Genomic DNA, 25,434 nt, shown 5'->3' with positions numbered 1-25,434 from the left:
ACTAGGTTCACAGCGTCAATTTTGTAGTTAACTTCAAGCGTATAAGAACAGCCTGGGGCTGTTCTCAGCCAGGGTAACAGAGTTACTTCAAAATTCTGATGAGGAGGCATTATTCTATGTAGATCACATCTAACGGACAAGGAATTAATGGAACACTTGGCCAGAGTAAAGCACATAATTCTGGGATTTACCCCCCTGGGTTACAAATTTAATTTTTAAAAAAAATCAAAAATTGCCCAACTCAATGTCCTGTTTCTAGGATATAAGTTGTCAAGTGAAGGCAAAAGCCTTGCAGCACACTATTTTAGAAAAATGTACACTGCTCCAACCTCCAACGTCTCTAAAAAGACTACAATCCATTCTAGGATTTTTTAATTTTGGCAGCACATACATTTTGGATAATGCAGAACGAGTAAAACCGTTCTACGATTTTATTGGACTTGACTTTTCAATCAACCATTGGACACAGGAACACACAAACCTTTTACGTTCCCTACAAGCTGATATGATAGCTTCTAATCATTTGCACACACAAGTAAACACCACTAACCAGGTGATCCGCATAGTCGCTGGACCAACCGAATACACCTATTTCACTTTTAATGAAGGTGATACTGTACATATTGCATAGAAATCACATTTGTACACAAACGCTGAAATGTGTTTTGCACCCACTGTGAAAATTCGCTTAGCGGTACAGATTGCTATACTGAGAGAGCAGTAGCTCTGGGTAAGAGCATAATTGTCATTACCCCAGTACCGATCTTACAGGCTGTTAGTAAAACAAGAGATCCAAATGCCAAAGCCTTACATCCACGTTGGATCCTATGGGCTAACTCTTTCACTGCAACAGATGTAGATTACAGATTCAATTCTACATTACAAACGCAAGCATTCCTGCAGTATGAACAGGGATATCCTCTGCTGAATAAAATAATGCCTCTAGATCGACATGAATACATAATTTATATTGATGAATCTGATCAACCTGTTGTATGGACACAACACCAATATTCTGCGGCATGCACAATCGTAAAGGGGCACATGCATGATGTAAAATTCTGTCCTGAAAAAACACACACACACAGGCCTTAGGAGACTGTACAGCACAGCTGCAGAGCTTAAAGCCCAGATAATGGCACTACCAAGTATGGATGAAACATTCCCCACACTAATAGTGTGTGATTCATACTACTGTGTCCAGGCCTATAATGAATATCTTCACTATTGGAGCCAAAATGCATTTCGAGATTCCAACGGTTGCACGATCTTGTACAAGATGCTTTGGGAACAGGTGGTGAAGATGAAAGAATGCTTGCCACAGGCTCATGTCATCCACACATTGAGTCATCAGCGTGTTGGCATTCACGTTGAAGAGAATTCCATGGCAGATGAGGCCACTAAGGCAACAGTCTGCACTGCTGCCGTTGCTGCAAACACTCGTTCAAGTACGAGAATAAACGATCCAGAGAGAAATTCGGTAGTTGAGAGAAAAAAACTTGACAAAGCAGTCTTTAACAGCAAGGTTATTAGGCTTGGGTGTCAGCTGGGTCAATCACCTATGTGGGGTGCAAAGAGCACTCAATAACATGCTGAGAAAATCCATGGGGGGGTCGTACTACTTACTGTTTAGTGTGAGAATGTGGGGACCAGACCTCACCAGTGTCAGCACAATGGTGGCAGAAACACCATTTAACATCAATGAATGTTTGGCTGTTTTACAGGAACTCAAGGGATTCCGGTGTGCATAAAGCAATGTCTAAGTAAAACACACCGTTAACTCCAGTGTATTCTATTGCTGATGAATGCATTCTTCGAGCCACCCTGGGATGCTTTGGCTTCTAGTGAAAAGGACACCAGCTCAACCATACACTTACAGGATGCAGTCCCTCCCTCAGTGGCTGCTCTCGGAACTGGATGGAATCACTTTTGCTCCATAAAACCTGCTTCGAGGCGCGCCTCTTGGACCATCGTCTGCAGTTGTGGGCAACACAATTGTTGCCTCTACCACTCATAACACAAACAATTGGATTTTTCCATGTGGGAAAATGTGGCCTGTTTTTTCAACAACATGAATCAGACAACTTTTTGCTTTTTCTAGGCACCATGTCTTTTTGAGTGCTTGGAATTTCAAATAGTATAATGACTTTGAGGATTTTATGTGAATATTTAAAAGGGAAGCTTGCTGTTAGATGCTTTTAAGAGTTGTTTTTTTTAATTTTGGTTTCATTATAGCCTGTTGGCTTTTTAAATAGCTTTTATATATAGACCCTTAGTATGAGGAGTGGGTGTTATATTCCCTGGTTAGGCCCAAGTAGCGAAGCTGCTCATTATTTACATTGTCCTCTTTTTCACAATAACATTTCTGCTGTGAACTTATGCACACATTTGCCTGCATGACAATGTTTGATTCATTTCTCTGAAACTACTTTGTTTACACATCTAGCTTCGCACAAGATAATCACAATGCCTCTAACATCAAGTACAAGGCCTCTTTACACACAATGTACAAATGTTGTTCTATTGTCATCCACTGGGCGACAGTGTTATCTACATATCACAACATTACTTATCTACAACTTACATTGCAAGTTGGCTTTCTATTGTAATTAATAAGAATCCTAATAGATTAGAAGAGGAGGCACTTCAGTTGACATAGAGGTTAATTGCATGCTGAGACTTCACCACTCAGCGGTCTGACATCTCCATGAGGGGTGTCCAGTTTGTGACCAAGACGGGGTCCTTCATTCTCTCCAAGTTGGATCGTCCCTTGGGGAGGTTCTTGGCTCTACACCTACACACACTCTAGGTATACTTAGAGTAGGTTTCTCATAATAGGCGTAGGCCCGATTACTGCCTTGTTTATATGCCTGCATATATACACTGTTTTAGCACTATGGTAGAACTATATCTACTATTTACGCTTTTGATGCTTGTAATCAGTTTAATCTGTTTCTATCTACTGATTATTGCAGCACATGTATTCTAGTTAAGAATAAAGTTGAATCAATAAATATATTGAAAACGTACCACTGTGTATTGTGTATACTTCTACGAGTACAAAAAAGCATGAGTGACTGAGCCAAAGGTTCTGATCTATTTCTACGATCCCTGAGGTGTCAGGATTCTCATGTTAGTGGTTGTCAGAAACCATTTGCTCCCGTGTAATGTTAGGGGGGCTTGTGGTGTCACTGTGAATTAGCAGGTCCATAGGCCAACGTATCCTGCGGGGGTGTCCGAAATCAGTCTAGGCACCTCACCCAAGGTTTATGTTGTCCAACAAACGAGCAGGTCCTATGGATTAGTGAGAACTAGACGACAGTGCAGTGGATTTGGATGTTGTGTTCTCATTTTTGGGCAAGTGGGGTGAAATTATTTTTTTCCGGCCCTTTTGCATCAATTCAAGAAAGCTAGTGTGTTCCACTTGGCCAGCAAAAGAGTCAATGTGATTATTAGCTGGTCAAAGATTCGGGCACATTAGACTAAGGACTAACTGCTTTAACAAACAAAGGCTAGAAGACTGTTTTATGCCACACATGCTGCTGCACAACCTGAGAAGGATCGGAGAAAAAGGTGGAGATTGAAGATCAGGCACAGGTATGACTAAGAAAACCTTGAAGATGCTAATATTGGTAAAGGTTGTAAAGCAAATAAGAATGAAAGGGCAAAGCAGTTGTCAGGCCAAGTCTGTAGATTAACACAAACACAAATTTCTTCATAGATCGGTTGAAAAAAATCAAAAAACATGCATAGCTAAGCCGTTCAGCTCAAATACTGAGTAACACCAAACTCTCAATAGGTTGGTTAAACCAGTAAAAAATCAAAAAAACACGCAAAGCTAAACTGACCAGCTCAAATGTAGAGTATTTCCAGATCTTGGAGTGACAGGAAGAAAGAGAAATTAAAAACCTTGTAGATTTCCACCACCTTCCACCCATACAATTACGCCACAGAAATTGAAGAAAGTGATGCAGGCACTTCTGCCAGGACGGGATCACCATCAGGAGGAAATTATATGCACCAATGTTAAATAATTTGTGGTGCAGATGGAGTAACCTGCTGGACCAGCGGACACTAATGCCTACAGATACAATGCTCATATCACAAAAACACTGGCAAAAAAGGAACATGCTTCTCGATCAAGGGTGTAGAACAGGGCCTGCAGGTAGCTAGTGAGTCTATGTAGAACAGATTCTTACATACACCCTTTAAAGATGCTTCAGTCGTTGAGAAATGGGGCTTAAATAACAACGTTGATAATGGTCTGCACAACAGTTGAGATCTTTCGGAACTACAGGTAGGTGACTTAAGCGGCAGCAGGGTACAATCGTCTTCATTATGGGAGTGAATACAACCACATCCTTATGATATGCCAAATACTAGCACTAAATCTCATTTGTGTGTTAGATTCTGGTGAGAAAATGTACAGCTATTTTTCCACTACCATTTCGTACAATATTGTATGAGCGAACATTCAGCTAAAGCATGGTTCATTAATTGCCAAGACACGTAGCAATGAAAAAACGTCTGGTCAATATGGACCTCTGATTGTATAAACATGTAAGACTGCCAATCAAAGAGTGAAACTCAAGGAAAATGTATTGGGAACGAAAACAGAAATCACTGTATGGTTTTAATAAAGGGCCCTTTCCCGTACCTTCCGCTGGCAGAACGTGGAGCAGTAGTTGACCTTGTGGCATCCTGTACACTCGTTCATTGCTTCTCGACCACAATTTACACAGGACTGCTGCAGAAATGTAGAAAAAAAAGGCAAAGGTATCATGTGGAGAATGCCTTTTGTATGGGCAAATTCAAGGAAGAAAAATACAAACCGAAAAGTGCTATACACATACAATACTGAAACCACAAAGTATGACTGCAAAAACAAAAGAGATTGTGTAACTAAAACTTATAAAAACACAAAAAAAATTCAGTCAGACGCATGCCTCGAAAATACATTTTAGTGGTGAGCGTAGTTTATACTTCGCCCACGTAGCAGACACACGTAGCAGTTTAAATCCCAACAACCTCCGGTGATGATTTCATGATCCCGGGGCATCTTGATACAGGAAGTCATGGCTGCACGGAGCTCTACCCAGAATCACCAGGAAAGGGCCTCTCACAGGGTGGCGGGAAAAGGTGTGGGAGCAGGGGGCGGGATCGGACTGCTGAGCGATGTGGAGGGGTGCTACGGGGTGGAAACGGACCTACACACGGCAGGACTCAAGACTTGGAGGAGTGGGGTCGGGTTGGGAGGATTTTGCATAGTGAGGCCTTACAGCGGGGCGATTACCAAGCATTGCTAGTCAACCCATTGAATGGCACCTGCCCCTTTAGGCTTTACCTAGAAAGCGCTGTCTTCTACCTCTGCCCAGAAGAGAAACATTTTTATTTCAAACTGATTTGCCCAATGCTGCTTATTCACTTTATTTTAAAGGTTTTATATAGCGCTGGCTAGACCCGGAGGTATGCAAACACACTAAGCGTATATGTTCCTAAAAAGCAGGGCGTAAATAAATGAAATACATTTTAAGTTGTTCATTAAGGATAAAAGCATATTTAGGAATTCATTTGTAAGGGTGCCAGTATATCTGACGCAGTAACATGGAATTTTTTACTTTGACTATAAAGCATCATAGTTTCCACCTTTTACAGTGGCAGTGAGTTGCACGTCAAGCAGTGTTTGCCATTTCACCAACACTGCTCCATCCCTTCAAGTCTTTCCAACATACAGTCCCACTCCACATAATTCCAGTACACTCAAAACAACATAATTACTATCATCATAATTCCACTGCACACCAGGACACATAATTCCACTACACACAGCCACTCCACATCACACATTTCCGTGTTACGCAAATCCACAACCAACAATTCCAATCCAACCCACATAATTCCACTCCACTCTACACCATATACATTCACTCCACTCCATAACACATGGGGGAAATACATTGTCATTTACAACGCCAATAGCTCTAACTCTCGCAAATATGAGACTTACTAGCATTGCACAAAATAAACTCAACTTTGCAATATGGCAAATAATCCCACACCATATAATACTACCTACACTATGCCACATAATTCCTCTCCAAACCATCCCAACTTAATTCCACACACCACAGAATTCAATGCCACACAATTCTACAACACAAAATATAATTACACTCCACATAGTACCACTCATCATCACATTACATTCCACATAATTACTCTACTCAATACAACATAAATACAACCCTAAAAAATGCACTCTATGCCACACACCAGCAATTCACACCATAACACGTAATTCCAATACGCATAATTTCAGTCAACGCTGCACAGTTTTAGGCCACACAATTCAACTCCACACGTTTCCAATACACACCACATAATTTCACACCAAACATATTTTAAATACACAGCACAATTCCACAACATGCCACATACCGCCAATCCACACCACATATTTCCACATCATGCCACAAAATTTAACATAACACATAATTCAAATCCACAACATGTCACTCCACAACACACAATATCACTCCACATAATAAACTCCACAACACACGTCACTCTACATACTTCCAATACACTTAGTACCATTTAATTATCAACATTTAATTACTATCACAGAATTCCACGGCACACCATGCTATATATTTCCACCACACAATACCACGACTATTACAATACAACCCACACAATACCACTACCTAACACATACATACACTCCATAACACATAGGGGAAACAAACTGCCATTTACAATGCCAAATAGCTCTAACTCAAAATGCGAACTGTTGCATTTCCAATGCTTGTTTAACAACGTTTTAAAAAATGTGGCATGTTAACCACACTCCCCTCCACCTCTTGCCGCACGCATCAGTGGATTGAATGCTGTATTTCTATCATTGTTGACCTCTGTGTTTTGATTTAGTAGTGAGCTTTTTAATAACTCGACAAATAATGCTGTTAAAAATAACTTTCAATCTAATTCCATGCTTTTCAGCATGCAGTGTTGAGATGCCGGTACTGCTTACGTGTGTTGGAGAGGCGGTGGTACCTCAGGAGATAGGTACAAATAACTGACCTATATCGTCACTCTGCCAGCATTAACACGTCTCGTGTGACTATGAGCAGCGAATGCTTTGTCAAAATTCAGGACACCCACACACGCCAGAGATGAGGCCAGCTCTGCGGGTAAAGTGAAGGGGCTTTGCTTACACGGATTTATTTTAGCCGAGCATCATCTCAAACTCTTGACCACACACTCATGCCCCATCGTCCAGGGGAGCCTGTCAGCGGATGATGAATGCAAAGCTCTACATCAGGTAGCTTGCTCTACCTCGAGACGAGGTCCTCGGGTGAGTGACCCCTGCGAGCTGATGGATGAGCTCTGGTTCTGCATCTACTTCGCTATCTGCTGGATCACCAGGCGGGAGAGAAGTGATGCTCTGTTTGCGCCCAGAAGTACATCAGACCTCTAGGAGATGAGCCCAAGACAAGACCATCTCATGCGGAACTCGGTCTCCTGCAGGTGAGATTCAGCACTGTGCAGTTAAAGCTAAAGATAGCGGCCGGCGGTGCATGAAAGGTCACACCGCGTCGCTTCTTTCTCCAGTGCAGTCTGGAAGGGAGGGCTGAGCTGTTTCAATCGCATAAACCACTGGAACTCTAGAGGTCGAGATGATCTTTAGTTATCCCGGCCTGTAAGGGAACAGCTATCGGACTCCATGTGTGTTTCTATCAAAGGTTTTACATCAGCACAACAGGTAGAGGAGAAGAGGTCATTCAATCAAGATTTATGGGAGTAAATGGGTACAACATACAATTTTCTGCACTCTGTTTCAGAGCGACGACCAACATTTCGATTTTATTTTTGTGTTGGGGCTCGTCTTTACCGTTTATCCCCCAGTACCTGAATGAGGTTATGCTTGATCATGGGCAGGGCATATCCTTTCGCCACTGTCCTTTGGCAGTACTGATGGAAACCTTAGTGTAGGCCGTCCACTAGGTTAGATATTTGATCAATCCCGGTCACATGTTTTAAAAATTTGGCCATGTCATTGAAACAAAGAGTTTAGAATAAAAATCTAACTCGCTCAATTACCAAGTTCCTAACTCTGAGGAAGTGAACATGTGGGATTTCAATAGGATGCCTTAATGCAAAAGACGGTGGCAACTGAAGGTAACAAGTTAAATTATGTGCGGACATGTATCAGTCACAGAGCCGATGTGTCATCAGAGTTCAGGAACACACAAAACGTATCTAGAGGCAACCGGTACCGCTAGATATAGATGGCCTGGCAATAAAACGGTATTGATAGTTGTAACTGTATTAGGGTATAGGCAAACATTGAGGTACTTTGTATACGTAGGCATGGTAGAGGTATTAGAGTGTAGGCAGGGTTAGCGGTGCTAAGGTATAGGTAGATACATAAGGAATAAGAAGGGGTAGAGGTAGTTTTAACAGGTGTAGGAGTACTATGATATTGTGGGGTAGAGAAATAGGGGCATGGGTAGGGCAAAGGCTCCAGGGTACAGAAAGTAGTAAAGGTACTAGGTGATGAGTAAAAGTACCAGGGAAAAGATAGTTGTACGGGTATCTGGGTGCAAGCAGAAGTAGGGAACAGGGATAAAGAAAACAAACATAGTTAAGGTGAAAGGAGCAATTGGAATACAGTAACAGTGAGGAAGAGGGTAAGGAAGATATAGAGCAGATCTGGAGAGCAAGAAAAAAAGCTAGGCAGAGAGGGGGGGGGGGGGAGGGGGGTAAGTGACCACAAGGGATTTCCACATACAAAAGAAGAGAAGAATGTATGTGGTCTTGGAAAAGAATGGTTATAATGGACGTTCACCAGGATATAGTCATTTCGAAGGGGATAAACATGAGACAATAGGTTTCAGCAGAACAGCTTTCATTAAGCGTTTTTTCCCTCCGGCAGCCGCCGCCTGTAGTGGGAGTACCGGCCGGGCGGTGACGTAGCGAGGGGGAGGGGCTGGGTAGTAATGTATGGATTACGGAGTTTAACAGGTAAGTAAACATAAAAATAAATAAAACAAATTTTGTTGCATGCACTGCATCACCAAATGCGATGCAGTGCGGGCAATGAAATTAGTTTTATTTATTTATATGTTTACTTACCTGTTAAACTCCTTAATCCATACATGACTACCCCCCACCCTGCCCCTCCCTCTCCCCACGTCACTGCCCAGCCGGTACTCCCACTACCGGCCGCGGCTGCCCTTCTGAATGACATGCAGTCATTCTCATCTCATAAAAAAATCAAGCACTTACACGGCGAACAGTTTAAATATCGAGTTTTTCATTTCAACCTACAATAATATCGAGTTGGATATATCGTAGGGACACTATATCGAAATCAAGAATATCGACAACTAGAATATTGACCTGAAGGTAAGAAATATCGTTTTTGTTAATATCAAAGTTAGTAATATCGACAGCAAAAATATTGATGTTACTAATATCGATATTTTTTATTAGTGTTATGTATTTTATTATGTATTTTATATATTTGTGTTTATATTTTTTGGTAATTATTGTACTAGTTTTAGAATATATGTATAACATTTTTAGAACTAAGTAATTTTGTTGTTGTTGTAAATTATGCATTTTAGTACCGTAGCGGGTCGTGGGTTTATAGGGGAATAGGGTGGGAAGTAATTTAATTATAGGAAATGAATTTAAAAATGTTAAAATTAGTAATTATTTTTAAGTACATTTTGCGTTTTAGTTCTATAGCGGGTTTGTGGGTTTATAGGGGAATAGGGTGGGAAGTAATTTAATTTTAATTAAGTAATTATTAATTTTTATTTATTGGTATTGATAATACATTTTACGTTAAATTATTATTTAGTAATTAATTTTTATTAGTTGGTAATTAATTTTTAATTGATTCATTGGTAAATATATTAAGTGTATTTATTTATTATTGAAGTGTGTTGTGAGTTTATAGGGCAACAGGGTGGGAAATAATTTAATTGTAATTAATTATTTATTTTTATTGTTGAGTATTGATAGTTAATTTATTGTTAAATAATTATTAATTGGTAATAACATTGTAATAATTAATCTTTTTTGGTTTGGAAATAAATGTATTGTTCATTAAATAATAATTGGTAATTAATTTTGATTAGTTATTATTTATTGGTATGTATCAATGTATTGTTAATTGCTAAATATTTTTTCATAATTATAGTTTTTTGGTTTTGGAAATTAATGATTTGTTATGCAAATATTATTTGGTAATTACTTTTTAATAATTACTATTTAATTGTTTGTATCATAAATTTAATTGTTAATTATTCTTTGGTAATTATTTTCAAGTAATTATTTATTGGTATTGTTATTTAATTTGTTATTTAATAATTAAAAAAAAATTTTTTTGAATGTTTTAATTATTAGGAAGTTATTTTTTCCCCTACACTATCCAACACTTTCCCTGCTGTTGCACTCTCTGGAGTGGGAATAGTAATTTTTACCCCTACGCTATCCAACACTCCCTACTGTTGCACTCTCTGGAGTTGGAATAGTAATGTTAACCTCTACGCTATCGAACACTTTCCCTACTGTTGCACTCTGGAGTTGGAATAGTAATTTGTACCCCTACGCTATCCAACACTTTCCCTAATGTTGCACTCTCTGGAGTTGGAATAGTAATTTTTACCCCTACGCTATCCAACACTTTCCCTACTGTTGCACTCTCTAGAGTGGGAATAGTAATTTGTACCCCTACGCTGTCCCAACACTTTAACCACTGTTGCACTCTCTGGAGTTGGAATGGTAATTTTTACCCCATACGCTATGCAACACTTTCCCTACTGTTGCAATCTCTGGAGTTGGAATAGTATTTTTTACCCCTACGCTATCCAACACTTTCCCTAATGTTGCACTCTCTGGAGTTGGAATAGTAATTTTTACCCCTATGCTATCCAACACTTTCCCTACTGTTGCACTCTCTAGAGTGGGAATAGTAATTTTTACCCCTACGCCAGTGGTTCCCAATCTGTGGGCCGTGGCACCCCAGTGCACCGTGAAAAGTAGCCAGGGGCTCCGTGCACCAAGCACACAGATTGGCAACAGGAATCCTTCAGTGTACAGCAGTGCATTCTTGACCTGTATTTTTGTGAGCTGAGAATTCTATGAAGTTTCGGCAATTAAATAACACGAGCATAAACCATTAAAAACGCCTATGCTTTTTGCTTTTTCCTGCTTTTGTATTCGGATGTCACACACTCCTATGTATGCGCTTGCATGCATTCCTCAGTAGATAAACAGATGTTTAGTTGGGCCCATGCTTCCACACAGCATGCTGAATGTTCCAGAAACCTATTTTATGGACACCAACCTTTCCATAGTGAGGCACAGCTGCAAAGACCAGTGTTTGCCCCATGTGAAAATGTAATCTGTTCAAATATCTTTTGCAGTCTTCTAAATAAATTCGGCCAAAATCTGGGCCGTACCTTAACGGGCTTCTCTGAAAAATCAACATGCATTTGAGGTGCAAGGATTCATTTTTGTGGGAGATGTTAACATAAGATGGAGATTTTGGAAGTCTGTTTTGTATTGTTAAATGCTAAATATTTTTTCATAATTATTGTTTTTTGGTTTTGGAAATTAATGATTTGTTATGCAAATATTATTTGGTAATTACTTTTTAATAATTACTATTTAATTGTTTGTATCATCAATTTAATTGTTAATTATTCTTTGGTAATTATTTTCAAGTAATTATTTATTGGTATTGTTATTTAATTTGTTATTTAATAATTAAATTATTATTTATTTTTTTTGAATGTTTTAATTATTAGGAAGTTATTTTTTCCCCTACGCTATCCAACACTTTCCCTGCTGTTGCACTCTCTGGAGTGGGAATAGTAATTTTTACCCCTACGCTATCCAACACTCCCTACTGTTGCACTCTCTGGAGTTGGAATAGTAATGTTAACCTCTACGCTATCGAACACTTTCCCTACTGTTGCACTCTGGAGTTGGAATAGTAATTTGTACCCCTACGCTATCCAACACTTTCCCTAATGTTGCACTCTCTGGAGTTGGAATAGTAATTTTTACCCCTACGCTATCCAACACTTTCCCTACTGTTGCACTCTCTAGAGTGGGAATAGTAATTTGTACCCCTACGCTGTCCCAACACTTTAACCACTGTTGCACTCTCTGGAGTTGGAATGGTAATTTTTACCCCATACGCTATGCAACACTTTCCCTACTGTTGCAATCTCTGGAGTTGGAATAGTATTTTTTACCCCTACGCTATCCAACACTTTCCCTAATGTTGCACTCTCTGGAGTTGGAATAATAATTTTTACCCCTATGCTATCCAACACTTTCCCTACTGTTGCACTCTCTAGAGTGGGAATAGTAATTTTTACCCCTACGCGTGTGGTTCCCAATCTGTGGGCCGTGGCACCCCAGTGCACCGTGAAAAGTAGCCAGGGGCTCCGTGCACCAAGCACACAGATTGGCAACAGGAACCCTTCAGTGTACAGCAGTGCACTCTTGACCTGTATTTTTGTGAGCTGAGAATTCTATGAAGTTTCGGCAATTAAATAACACGAGCATAAACCATTAAAAACGCCTATGCTTTTTGCTTTTTCCTGCTTTTGTATTCGGATGTCACATACTCCTATGTATGCGCTTGCATGCATTCCTCAGTAGATAAACAGATGTTTAGTTGGGCCCATGCTTCCACACAACATGCTGAATGTTCCAGAAACCTATTTTATGGACACCAACCTTTCCATAGTGAGGCACAGCTGCAAAGACCAGTGTTTGCCCCATGTGAAAATGTAATCTGTTCAAATATCTTTTGCAGTCTTCTAAATAAATTTGGCCAAAATCTGGGCCGTACCTTAACTGGCTTCTCTGAAAAATCAACATGCATTTGAGGTGCAAGGATTCATTTTTGTGGGAGATGTTAACATAAGATGGAGATTTTGGAAGTCTGTTTTGTATTCTGCTTTTGTAAAGTTTGTTTCTGTGGTCTGTTTCCATGTGCTACTCCTACAGTCTGTTTTCACATGCTACTCTGGAAAGCAGCAGAAGTGACTTCTTTAATTGTGGCTAGCTTATCTAATGGCCTCAAAGTGTGAGAAGAGGGTTGTGGATAGTTTTTAGACAATATTGTCGTTCCTAGCTGTGGTTCTAGTATCAGTGCTCATGCTGGCAGTATTTCTAGTACCCAAGAAGCCACACTAGTAAGGTCTGGACTTTCATATTTATCTGTAGGATTTGAATGGCACCTCCAATTGGATCCCTTTTGTGATTACCACCACTACATTCCATTCTTCCAGAATTTCACATGCCTCATCATACAACCTGCACCAGTACACTATTCAGCTGGGATGCTACATTGTCCCCATATTTGCAAACAATGCAGTTTGTTGCATTATTCAACATATGTTAGTGGCAGGCACCAAACACGCATGCACACATACATGCAAAGTCTGGTGTGAAAACAATAGTTCTTCAACTTCAAAACTAATTGTGAGTCAAATGACTACATGCAAGTACTACCTAAAAGGTCTTACCGCGACCTGTCACGCATATCATAGCCTACCACTGACACACTCTCACAGACTCCATGGTTTTAATACCTTCATCCAAATTATTTTCAGGGAGAAAAATGAAAGTACCCCTGAGGCTGTGCTTACATCCCCCGACTTGCCTCCCAAAAAAGTAACATAATAGGGAGCCATGGCCAACGGCCAATAGCTCAAGGGAGCCAGGAGTTGAAAAAGTTTGGGAACCACTGCCCTATGCTATCGAACACTTTCCCTACTGTTGCACTCTCTGGAGTTGGAATAGTAATTTTTACCCCTACGCTATCCAACACTTTCCCTACTGTTGCTCTCTCTGGAGTTGGAATAGTAATTTTTACCCCTATGCTATCCAACACTTTCCCTACTGTTGCTCTCTCTGGAGTTGGAATAGTTATTTTTACCCCTACGCTGTCCAACACTTTCCCTGCTGTTGTACTTTCTGGAGTTGGAATAGTAATTTTTATCCCTACGCTATTCAACACTTTCTCTACTGTTGCACTCTCTGGAGTTGGAATAGTGATTTTTACCCCTACGCTATCCAACACTTTCCCTACTTTTGTAGTCTCTGGAGTGGGAATAGTAATTTTTACCCCTACGCTATCCAATATTTACTGTTTTAGTTAATGTAGTGTCTAATTTATTTAAACTTTTCTTTTAATCTGTTATATATATATTTATATTTTTATTTATATTGTTGTATGTGTGTGTATGTATGTATTTATAATTCATAAAATGTTTAATTTATAAGTTATACCAATAATTGCAAATATTATTAAAAATATATATATTATATGTATATGTTTAATTTCTTTTTACATTATATGTATTACTTATAACTTTAAACATATTTTTAACTGTTTATTTTAAATGTGTATTTACTTTATTATACATTATTTTTAAACATTTAAAAAACCAATATTTTTACAGCTACATTTTTGACAACAATATTTTTTTCCGATATTTTTGTACTTACCATAATGTAGATAGGACCTTCGATGTTCTTGATCTCGAGATTTCGGCTCCGATATTTTTGACTTCGATATTCAGTCAGTAATTTCACTTACACACCCTTCACTGTGCAGCTATCTTTAGACTGTTGGCTATTCTTGTTAGGTGTTTCCTACTTAAGACTGATACAATGAGCTCTAATTCTACAGGGGTTTTACTTCATTATGAACCTTGGCCTAGTCAATCAATCATGAATTGTAAAGTGTGGCTAATCACCTGTGAGAGTATTACAGTATTCAGTCACTGAGCATCTTGCTGTGGAGGCTCAATCGAACAGTCAGGTCTTGAGTACCTTCCTGAATTCAAGTAGTGAGGGTGAGGTCCAGAGGAGTAGAGGGATGTCGTTCCAGGACTTGGCTGCAAGGCAGGAGAACGAACGACCTCTGCTGCCACTTCGAAGGGTGCACGGGGTGTCAGCAAGGTGGAGGGAGGTAGAGCTAAGTCGTCTGGAGGGTTGGTGGAAGTTCAAGCAATGGTTAATGAATGCTGGTCTTTAGTTGTGATAGGCTCTGCATGTGTGAATCAGTATCTTGAAGTGGCATCTCTTCGAATGGGGAGCCAGTGGATCTTCCTGAGGTGGGGTGTGGGTGATGTGAGTCAGCTTGGGGAGGTCAAGGATGATTCTAGCCACATAATTCTGTTTAGTCTGTAATTTCTTAAGGAAGAGAGAGTTGATTCCTGCATAGAGTGCATTGCCATAGTCCAGTCGGCTGGTTACTAGGGATTGGGTGACGATTCGTCTGGAGTTGACCAGGAGCCATTTGAAGATCTTGTGGAGCATACGAAGAGTGCGGAAGCAGGCGGAGGAGACTGCGTTGATCTGGTTTTTCAGGACGAGTTTGCTGTACACAATGATGTCGAGGTTGGGGCATGGTCTGTTGGCGTGGGTGAGGGACCCAGTTCGGAAGGCCACCAGGAGCCGTTCCACGGCGAGGGGTTTTCCCAAAGATCAGTACTTCTGTTTTCTCTATGTTGACTTTCAGGCAGTTATCTTTCATCCAATCTGCAATGTTCGTCATGCACCTGAGGAAGCTGGCCCTTGTGGTAGAGGGCTTTTCTGACAGCGTGAGGATGAGCTGGGTGTCGTTGGTGTAGGATTTGCTTAGTCCACGAGTTCTAACGATGTCGGCTTAGGGGGTCCTGTAGGTTTTGAACAGGGTGGGGCAGAGGGATGAGCCTTGAGGGACACCACATATTATGCTTTTGTGTTAAGAGTTGTAGGGAGGCAGGTGGATTTTCTGTGGCTTTTGATGAGGAGACAATCCATCTGAGGTGGCTCCTTGGATTCCGATGTGTTGGAGTCTATTGATATGGGTGTGGTTGGATACAGTGTTGAATGCTGCTGAGAGGTCGAGGAGGATCAGGGCTCCTGTTTCTCCTCGGTCATGGAGGGCTCTGATGTCGTCAGTGGCAGTGATGGGGTTGGTACTGGGAGAAGTCTAGAAGCTTGTTGTTCTCTAGGTGTTCTGTGAGTCGGTAGTTGATCGCTTTCTCTGGGAGCTTGGAGGGGAAAGGGAGATGAGAGATTGGACAGAAGTTCTTGAGTTTACTGGGGTTGGCGGATCGTTTCTTTAGGGGAGGTTTGACTCCAGTGTGTTTCCATTCATCGTAGCAGGTGGCTGTGGCGATGGAGGAGTTGAGGATGGTGGGGAGTTTGTTGCTGATCATCTTGCTCCCGAGGTTGAATATGTGGTGGTGGCAGGGGTCCGCTCGTGCTCCTAAGTGGATAGAGTTCAGGGTGGCAGTGGTGTTTTGAGTGGTGAGCTGGTCCCAGGTGGTTAGCAAGTAGTCGGGGTTTGCCTCTGTGGGAGCAATGAAGCTGAGGATGTTGGTGGTGGTAGGTTGGGTCTTCATGTCTTTGTAGATGACAGAGATTTTGTCGAATAGTTAGTCTGCTAGAGAGTCACAGAGTTCCTGGGAGGGGATTATGATATATTTGGAGGCGATCGGGAGTGCCTAGACTTGGGGCCTAGAGGTTCTCCCAAGTCGCTACTTTCTGTTTTGTCACCTGATATGTTTGGTTCCATAACTTTCCTCCCTCCTTCTAGTCACAAAAAGGTGACAGACGCAATAACCTCCTCCTGAACAGTGCGTTAGTGCCTGGCCTTTCTAAACATCTGCTCTGCTGTCTCCAGGTTATGCAGCATGTGTCTGTTTGCCTCATATTTGGCCTCAACCACTATACACAAGTTTCTGACTCGTCAACATACGATTTAAGTGGTCAAATGTATTACCTTTAAATCTTTATGCATGACATTTTGAGCCATACATGGCAAAAGGTTTAGTTTGCTTCAGTGCTCAATCCACTTGACCCTTCTGGTTTTCTTCAGTCATTGTTCATGGCACTCTTTTTTCTCGCCATAAATCTGGTGAGCACAGCTTGGTGCAAGGTCAGCTTCATTGCTTGTTGCTAAATTGGGAAGTGCCACCTTTAAATCTTCGGATTGACAATCACTTCCAGTTCCATGAACAATATAAAATGTAGTTGTTTACTCTGATTAATTTGTTACCCCCTTTTCTGCTGTTGATTTCAAGAGTCTCATCTCAACTAGTTTCCTCAACAGCGGAAAGAGGGGGGCTGGGTGCTAGATTTGAAGGTCCAGAGACAGTTATCCAATGGATAGATAAGAGTCTCAACAATGGGGCTTCTGTTGCTGTGTAAGGAAGAAAAAGGTCTCTAAACAGGTTGTGTGTGATAGACCGAGGTCTTGGGAACCGTCAACAAGACTGTCTCATGTTGCACTCACACATCCCCAAGGGGATGTCATGCTTCATCATAGGGCGGTGCTCCTCGTAGGGCCGGTTCCCCGAAGGGTCACTTTGGCGGAGATATTTTTAGAGAGAATTCTGTATAATGAATGCAAGTGAGGTGATCAGTGCAGTGGAGTAGTGATACTTGATTTAGGGATAGGTCCCGTATTTGATGAGGTGAGCGCCCTAATTGCTCAACCTTGCCCCATCGACTACCATCTCAAACTTCAGGCACTCCACGCTGCCCTAGTGAGCACCTCGGCTGAAGTGTTGAACCCCCTGGCACCTAGACGGACCAAGAGGCCTTAGCCGTACTCCTGGTACAACGCATCTTGTAGAAAGTCCAAATCCAAGCTATACAGGCATTTAAACAATAACAAACCCCAAATAAAAGAAAGGAGAGCAGAATATAGACAACTGCCTGAGCACGCCAAGACTGAGTGGGACCATGATAAATGGACAAATTTGACAGCTGTCCTTGCGATCAGAAACTACCGGGAATTTTGGTCCATTGTCAACACTGGTTCTGGGGAGCCGGTGTCAGCAATTGAAGCTAAGATAGCAGCGGAGGTCTGGGTGGAGCACTTTCGCATTCTGTATAGCTCAGTTGAGGGCTCTAAAATTGGGGGGAATGACTGGACCTCGTCTACATCTACCACGTCCGTGGAGGTCCTAGAATTCTCGCTTGAAGAGGTCTATGAAGCAATTGGCAAAGTTAAACCAGGCAAAGCCCCGGGATTGGATAAACTCCCGGGAGACCTCTATAGACACAAACATAGGATATTGGCCCCATATTTATCCATCCTGTATAATGCCGTCCTGAGAGGCATGGAGGTGCCCTGTACTTGGCTGGGCACAGAGATAGTCCCTATATTTAAGAAGGGCTCTCCTCTGCTCCAAGCCAACTACAGGCCCATCAGCCTCATAGATGTCCCGCAAAAGATCTTTACGAGGTTAATCCTAAATCATCTGCAGTACTGGATTGATGACCACTCGGTGATGAGTCCCTATCAGGAGGGGTTTAGGAAAAACACGTCCACCATGGATCAAATCTTCAGTTTATCTCTTCTGTTCTGGAAGACGGTCACCTTAGAGGGTGGCAACCTCTACATGGTGTTCGTGGACCTACGCGCCGCCTTCGATCTGGTCCCACGTCAGAAATTGTGGTCTGTGCTCTATGAGCTGGGTATACCGCATCATCTTTTAAAACATCTTGATGAGGCTCCATGAAGCAAATTTTGCCCGGGTCAGGTGCAGGAAGAATGGAGCTCTAACAACACGATTTCCCGTTGACAGGGGGGTAAGACAGGGGTGCGTTTTGGCACCGACCCTGTTCTGCCTCTACGTCAACGGAGTGATCACTCATCTGAATGCGGTTCGAAACACTGATGCCCCAAAGTGGCGGGAAACCGGGTGCCTGCAATTATGTTTGCAGACGACACCTTCCTGCTCTCAAAATCCCCCATGGGGATTCAACGTATATTGGATGGATTCAAGTCCTTCTGTATTGAGCGGGGACTGGAGATAAATGCACTAAAAACAAAATTTATGATTTTCAATCCACCGGCCACTACACGCCCCAACCCAAATATAGGCACTACCAGACTGGAGAGGGTCCAGACATTTGACTATCTAGGGGTAACTATTAACGAGAGCATGACGTGGCCCCCTCAGCAAACCAAGTCCCAATTGAAATTGGCACAATTGGCAGGGGGCATCCTAAAGCTTGCCAACAAGTCAACCATAAAGCCAATAGGACCTCCACTAGAGATTTATAAAACACAAGCCAGGGGCGCGGTGATGCATGGGGGTGAATTATGGGGCCATGCTTGCAAGTCTGACATTAGTATGACCGAAAACAAATTTCTTAGACAACTATTGGCCCTACCACCCAGTACTCCACTCCTCCCATTGAGGTTAGACTTGGGCGTAAGACCGATTGCCCACGAGCTTGGCGTCAAACCTTTAAGGTTTTGGCGTAGGCTCTGGGCAACACCTGGGTTATCAAATTACAGGTTGGAATTGGCAGAAATATTAAGCATGCCCAAGATAAGGAAAATACTCTGGCCTATGTATGTCAAGAATGAATGTGGTAGGTTGGGTATACCAGCTTTATGGGATGACCCTTTGAATAGCTGTAATGTGATCTCTCGCAAACACCTTTCGAGGTTGTATTATGACAGTAAGACGGACTCCGTCCTCCAAAACCAAGAGGTGGGCACCCTAACATGAACTTCACGTTTTATTTTTTTGTCCGGCTTACTGTAAGCCTAGGAGGTATTGGCTCGTACCTTTGTGTAAAAATCTGGGGTTCGTTCATTGCATGTATGCATTTCGAATACTCAAATCAGACGTGACAAGATCTACTGTATTCGCCGTATTAAAATTCCTGGCTGCCATGTGGCTTAAGCGACGAACATTATTGAAAACTGTATGAATTGCCAAGTAGGATGTACAGTTTTTTTTAAAACTTAGCTTTTGAATTGCATAAATAGTCTTTGCTATACTTTTAACTGTTTTTAACATTTTAACTAGTTTCGTGGTTTACTTTTTTAATTGCACTGTGTAACGCCACTAAAACTATGGCTGTAAAAAAATGAATTTATGTCATCTAGGTTTGTTTTAAATATGCATGCTCCTCTTTTATGGCTACTACGACTAAATAAAGATTTACAACCTGAAACTGATACTTGAGAGTGGATTAAAATAGTGGATTAAAACTGGGCCGCTCTGTCAGACATAAGAAACATATAACAGGCAAATGCTACTATATAGGTTAAAAAGGAACCCTGGTTGTCAGTGTGCTACGTTTGGGAAGGAGAGTATCCTATAGTTGTGAGTAAGAGGCCTCACTCAGGTCACTCTCTCAGTGGTTGGTCAACATGTTTCGTGCCTTTTTTTTTTTTTTATTAAATTTTTGAAAACCTTTATTGCGCATGATGCAGAAAGACAAATACGGGCCTACAACCATCCGGCCGGCCACAAAACGTTTGAGCGCAGGTGCCAACAATACAGTCCCCCCTTGGTGTCAGGCGATATAGCAACAATTACTAACGTACATAACGAGGAATCACATCGCCGGGAGGAAGGAGAAGTACAGGTTAATTTTCCAATTTTTACGAAAGAACAGAAAGCAATGAAGGATAGGTGCAAAGGAGATCCGAGTCCGTACATTAACCTCCACATGAGTAGGCAGCAATAATAATGTCAACAATTGCGCGAAGCACCCCTTCAGAGTAGCAATATAATATAACAACAAAGCAAACGACGGGAATCAAGCACAAGCCACTCCCAGCGCCACCCACTCCCAACCATCCTCTACCACAGACCCAGAAAGGAAAACAGTTTAAGAAAGCGCAGAAAAGTGAGAAAAAGGCCCATAGAAACTAAATAAGAGAAATAAAATCTACCCCCCCACCCTACACCAATGCGGAGGCTACGGCCTACCCCCCCCGACAATGTGCCTGTCGCCCCATAAAGAACCCGAAATGTAGTAAAAGGAAAGCAAGAGAAGAAGAGAAGAAGAAAGGAAAATAATAAAAATATTACTCTGAGATATAGAGAGTGAGACTAGACCTTTCCAATCTACGACTCCCAAAAACTATCAGGGAAGCGGGAGGAGGAGCCCATCCAAAACAGTCCCAGCCCCTCGGTCAAGAACACTATCCCCACTCAATTCGCGACATTAAGAATCAAACATTAATACAAAAGCAGTCAGGGGAAAGTCAGTATAGCGTGTGCGACTTAAACAGATATGTACCAGTCCCAATCCCGGTCCAACCAGCCCAGCAACCGACCGTATATACAGAATCTAGCCCTGACCCGATCTAATGCAGATCCCAGATCGAAGCACACAAAGAAGGCCCGCCCCCACCCAGACAAAGGACCAACATGGCCGCATACTGAAGGAGAATAAAGCAATCCCACAAAATGGCCATCGAGCATCACCAGTACTTCCTTCGTCCTGAGCCATCAAGTTCCATAGTCCATCAGGAGAATATGGGGTCTTCGAAGCGCAGGCTGTAGGCAACAGAAGAGAAACCACCGAAGGGGCCAGCTGGTGCGAGTCCCGGGCATGAGGCAGCAACATTGTTTCAGCCGGCTGAGTATCGAGCCCCGGAGACAAAGGAAACAAAGTATCACAGTCACACACTCTGGTCGGCCGGTGGCAGACATCCACAATGACAGGGAAAGTCACAGCTTCTCCTTCTGTAGAAAGCGACACTGTACCCCTCATAGGTTCAAGTGGAGGCAGTCCCAGGGTCGATCGGTCCACCGCAATATGTTCTCCCCGTAGATCAGCCGCCATGATGTCCAGGCAGTCACCCAATGCTCTAAAACTCGCCCTCATTTCCAGCCTAAAGTCGGTCAGGGCGGTCAGGATAGATTTGTATGAGAGCGGTGGTTGGGGCTTCCCGCCGTCACGTTCCGGGAGAGGAACAAGCAAACCGGCCCCCAGGCTTCTGCGAGCAGCATCGCCAGCATACAGGGACGGGCGTCCACCCCCATTCTCCGGGGCGGCGGACCCCATCCGGGTGGTCGAGGAACAGCGCCAATTGCGGCGTGGGTGTAGCGCGGTCCAGCAGTATCGCAGGGCTCCAAACACGGAAGATCAGGGGAAATCGAGCCGGCAGCGAGGGGGAATGCGGAGTTACCGGCCGCTCTCCAGATCGAGGGGGCAGGCAGCAAGCAGCATCCCAAAATGGCCGTGTGCTCCTTCTCTCTCCACACCAGCCTCAGGAAAAGACGCCCCGTTCAAGTTGCATCCTGAGGGGTAACAGAGCGCCGAGCACAGCGTTCCGCAGTAGGCTGCACAGCAAGGGGTCCGAGCCGAGAGGAAAGTGTCGCCCTCCCAGCAGCAGCGGATCCCAGGCAGATCGACCGCCGCGCAGCCTCTCAGACTCGGGGACGTGCGGCGGCGTAGTCCCGGGGCCAGGGCTCAGTATCGTCACTCAGATTTCTCCGGTTGCCGGGCGAGCTGGGAGGCCCGGAAAAGTCGAAACAAGTCGGCACAACGTGGTGCACAGTCCGCCACCAAAAGTGAAGGATAAGATGCAGGATAATCAGCGCGGAAGAAAGGTGATCGCCGGAGCCGGGAGCCTACACGTCTTCACTAGTCGCCATCTTGGCTCCTCCTCCTGTTTCGTGCCTTTTAAGTGGTCTTAAGGATCCATGGCGCTTCGTCAGGACAAAAACATATGATGATTAACTACCCCACACAAATGGGGTGCCCCTAAAGTGCTATCTACTGTGTGTATGGTTCAGGGTCTAACCTGGATACTAGAGTGCTACTAGCTGCAACAGGTGTTGTGGAGGTGCCGCTCTCAAGCATGCTTAAAGTTTCTTGAGTGCGGACCATTGTGTCTGTGCAAAGATGTTTAGGAAAGTAAAGCACATTTTTAGGGGCCATCTGTATTATCCACAGAGCAATGCGAAGAAACAATTTCGAAAAAAAGGTGCATTTTAAGATATATCAATGACTGAGACCATTTAGCTAGTGGAGGCCCTTGTGACCGTGTGTGTGCATGTGACTGTCACACTGATGAACCCTGCTTGCATACACACAGACTTCGCGGACATGGGAGGGTCACATCAGTGTACCCTGCTTGCCTACACACAGATTCTGCTAGCATGTGGGCGTCATATCAGTGAGCCATGCTTGCTTTCACACAGACTTTGCTGGCATGTGAACATCACACCAGTGTACCTTGCTGTCATACACACAGACTTTGCTGGCATGGGAGAGTCACTACATTGTGTCCCTTGCTTGCCTACGCACAGACTTCGCTGGCACAGGAGTGTCACACCAGCATACCCTACTTGCATACATACAGACTTCACTGACATGGGAAGGTCACATCATTCTGTCTCCTGCTTGCCTACAAACTGACTTCGCTGGCATAAGAGTGTCACACCAGTATATCCTACTTGCACACACATAGACTTCACTGGCATGTGAGTGTCACACCAGTGTACCCAAACTACTTGTATACACAGACTTCGCTGGCATGTGAGTGTCATGCCAGTCAACCCTCCTTGCATACACATAAACTTTGGTGCCATTTGAGTGTCATGCCAGTGAACCCAGCTTGCATACACAGAGACATCGCTGGCATGAGAGTGTCACCTCAGTGCATTTTGCTTGAATATACAAAGACTTATTTGGCAAACAGACTTTGCTGGCATGTGAGTGTCAAGCCACTGTACCATGCTTGCCTACACACAGGCTTCGCTGGCTTGTGTCACACAAGTGTACCCTACATTCATACACACAGACTTCACTGACATGTGTGTGTTATGCCAGCGTACCCATCCTACTTGCTTATACACAGACTTAGATGGCATGTGAGTCTCATGCTAGGGAATCCTGATTGCATACAAACAGACTTTGTTGTGAGTATCACGCCACTGTTACCTGCCTGCCTACACACAGACTTCGCTGGCTTGTGTTACACCAGTGTACCCTAATTTCATACACACAGACTTTGCCGGCATGTGTGTGTTATGCCAGTGTACCCACCCTACTTGCATACACACAGACTTTGCTGGCATGCAAGTCTTATGCTAGGGAATCCTGATTGCATTAAAATAGACTTTGATGTGAGTATCACGTCACTGTACCCTACTTGCATACACACAGACTTTGGTGCCATGTCAGTGTCATGCCACTGAACCCTACTTGCAAACACAGACATCGCTGGCATGTGAGTGTCAGACCAGTGTGTACCCTGCTTGCATACAGACGGGCCTCTCTGGCACGTGGGTGTCAAGCCACTGTCCCCTGCTTTCCTACAAATAGACTTTGATGGCATGTTTCACGCCAGTATACCCTGCTTGCGTACACACAGACTTCACTGGCATGAATGCAAGCATGCACACAGACTTTGTAGGCATGTGAGTGTCACGCCAGTGTACCCTAATTGCGTACACTAAGACTTTGCTATGAGTGTTACGCCAGTGTACTCTGATTACATACACATCAACTTTACTGGGATGTATCACACCAGTGTGCCCTGCTTGCATACACAGCCTTTGCTGTTAATAACACACCAGTGTATCCTGCTTGCATTCAAAGTGTTTGCTGTTAATATCACGCCAGTTACCCTGCTTTCATTCAAAGTGTTTGCGGTGTTTGCGGTTAATAACACACCAGTGTATCCTGCTTGCATTCAAAGTGTTAGCGGTTAATAACACACCAGTGTATCCTGCTTGCAAACACACAGACTTTGCCGTCATTGTAACCTCAACTCATCTGCTTCAACTTTTAGAGTTGTATGCATTCAACACTAAACAATTGGCACGAAAAACCAGCCCACAGTGGCTCTTTGTGCAGCACAACTGCCATTGCCTTAGTGCCAAAACGCATATCGAACCTGTCTCAGGACACACACAGGCTGGAGTGGAAAGGGACAGGACAAAGCATAAAAACGCAAAGGAGGAGAGAAAATGAAAAGGAAAGACGCGACTTCCATATCTTAAAGGAAGAGAGGGCTTGGCATTTCTAGGAAGGCTGTTGTTCTGAAAGTCGCATACAAAGTACTACCAATTTCGAGGACAACGCAGATATCTTTTCCATACCACCCTGCTGTCTCGCGCCTATAAATAGCGGATTTGACACTAATTAGTGAATTTGTAGAACTCGCTAACAAAGCTGGAAGGGAAGCTATGCTTGACTGTGAATAATCTGCACACTGCGGCATCAACACTGACTTCTCCTTGTAAAGCTAGCAGCGCCGGTTCATTTACACCTGCGCGCAGCTCGCGCCACGGAGCCGCGCGCGTTCACACTCCAGTAACAGCATGCCATTCACATGCCTCGCGGGTTAATGAGCAGCGTGTTCAGCCCTTCGTTTTTCGCAGCGGTGGAGGGGAAGCGCACAGAAGGACACTCGGACTCCGTAGTTTCAACTCTCCCCTGTGTCTAGCTAGACAGCCACTAGCTTCAATAACTATGAAAGACGGCGACTGAAATTCATTTAAGGAGGCAGGCATTTTTTTTTTTCAAGCATATAGGTATATTTTATTCGGACTGTAAATGATAGTTGTGTATACAAATGATGGAGCATCGCGTTTGGTGCACTCTTACAGGTACGCAGCGTAC

At 43.1% G+C, this 25,434-nt stretch overlaps 1 protein-coding gene across 1 annotated transcript in view; it reads right to left on the bottom strand.

Moving 5' to 3' along the window:
• DEAF1 (DEAF1 transcription factor) overlaps positions 1-25,434 on the bottom strand; it is a 420,279-nt gene that overhangs the window by 8,597 nt on the left and 386,248 nt on the right. The window contains exon 11 of the mRNA XM_086957772.1: positions 4,658-4,747. Coding sequence (XP_086813898.1) covers positions 4,658-4,747 — 90 coding nt within the window. The remainder of the gene's footprint in view (positions 1-4,657; positions 4,748-25,434) is intronic.

Source organism: Lissotriton vulgaris, chromosome 2_1 (assembly GCF_964263255.1).
Source record: "Lissotriton vulgaris chromosome 2_1, aLisVul1.2, whole genome shotgun sequence".
NCBI lineage: Eukaryota > Metazoa > Chordata > Amphibia > Caudata > Salamandridae > Lissotriton > Lissotriton vulgaris.
Note: the sequence above shows the minus strand (reverse complement) of the source record. Positions and strands in the feature narration are given on the sequence as shown.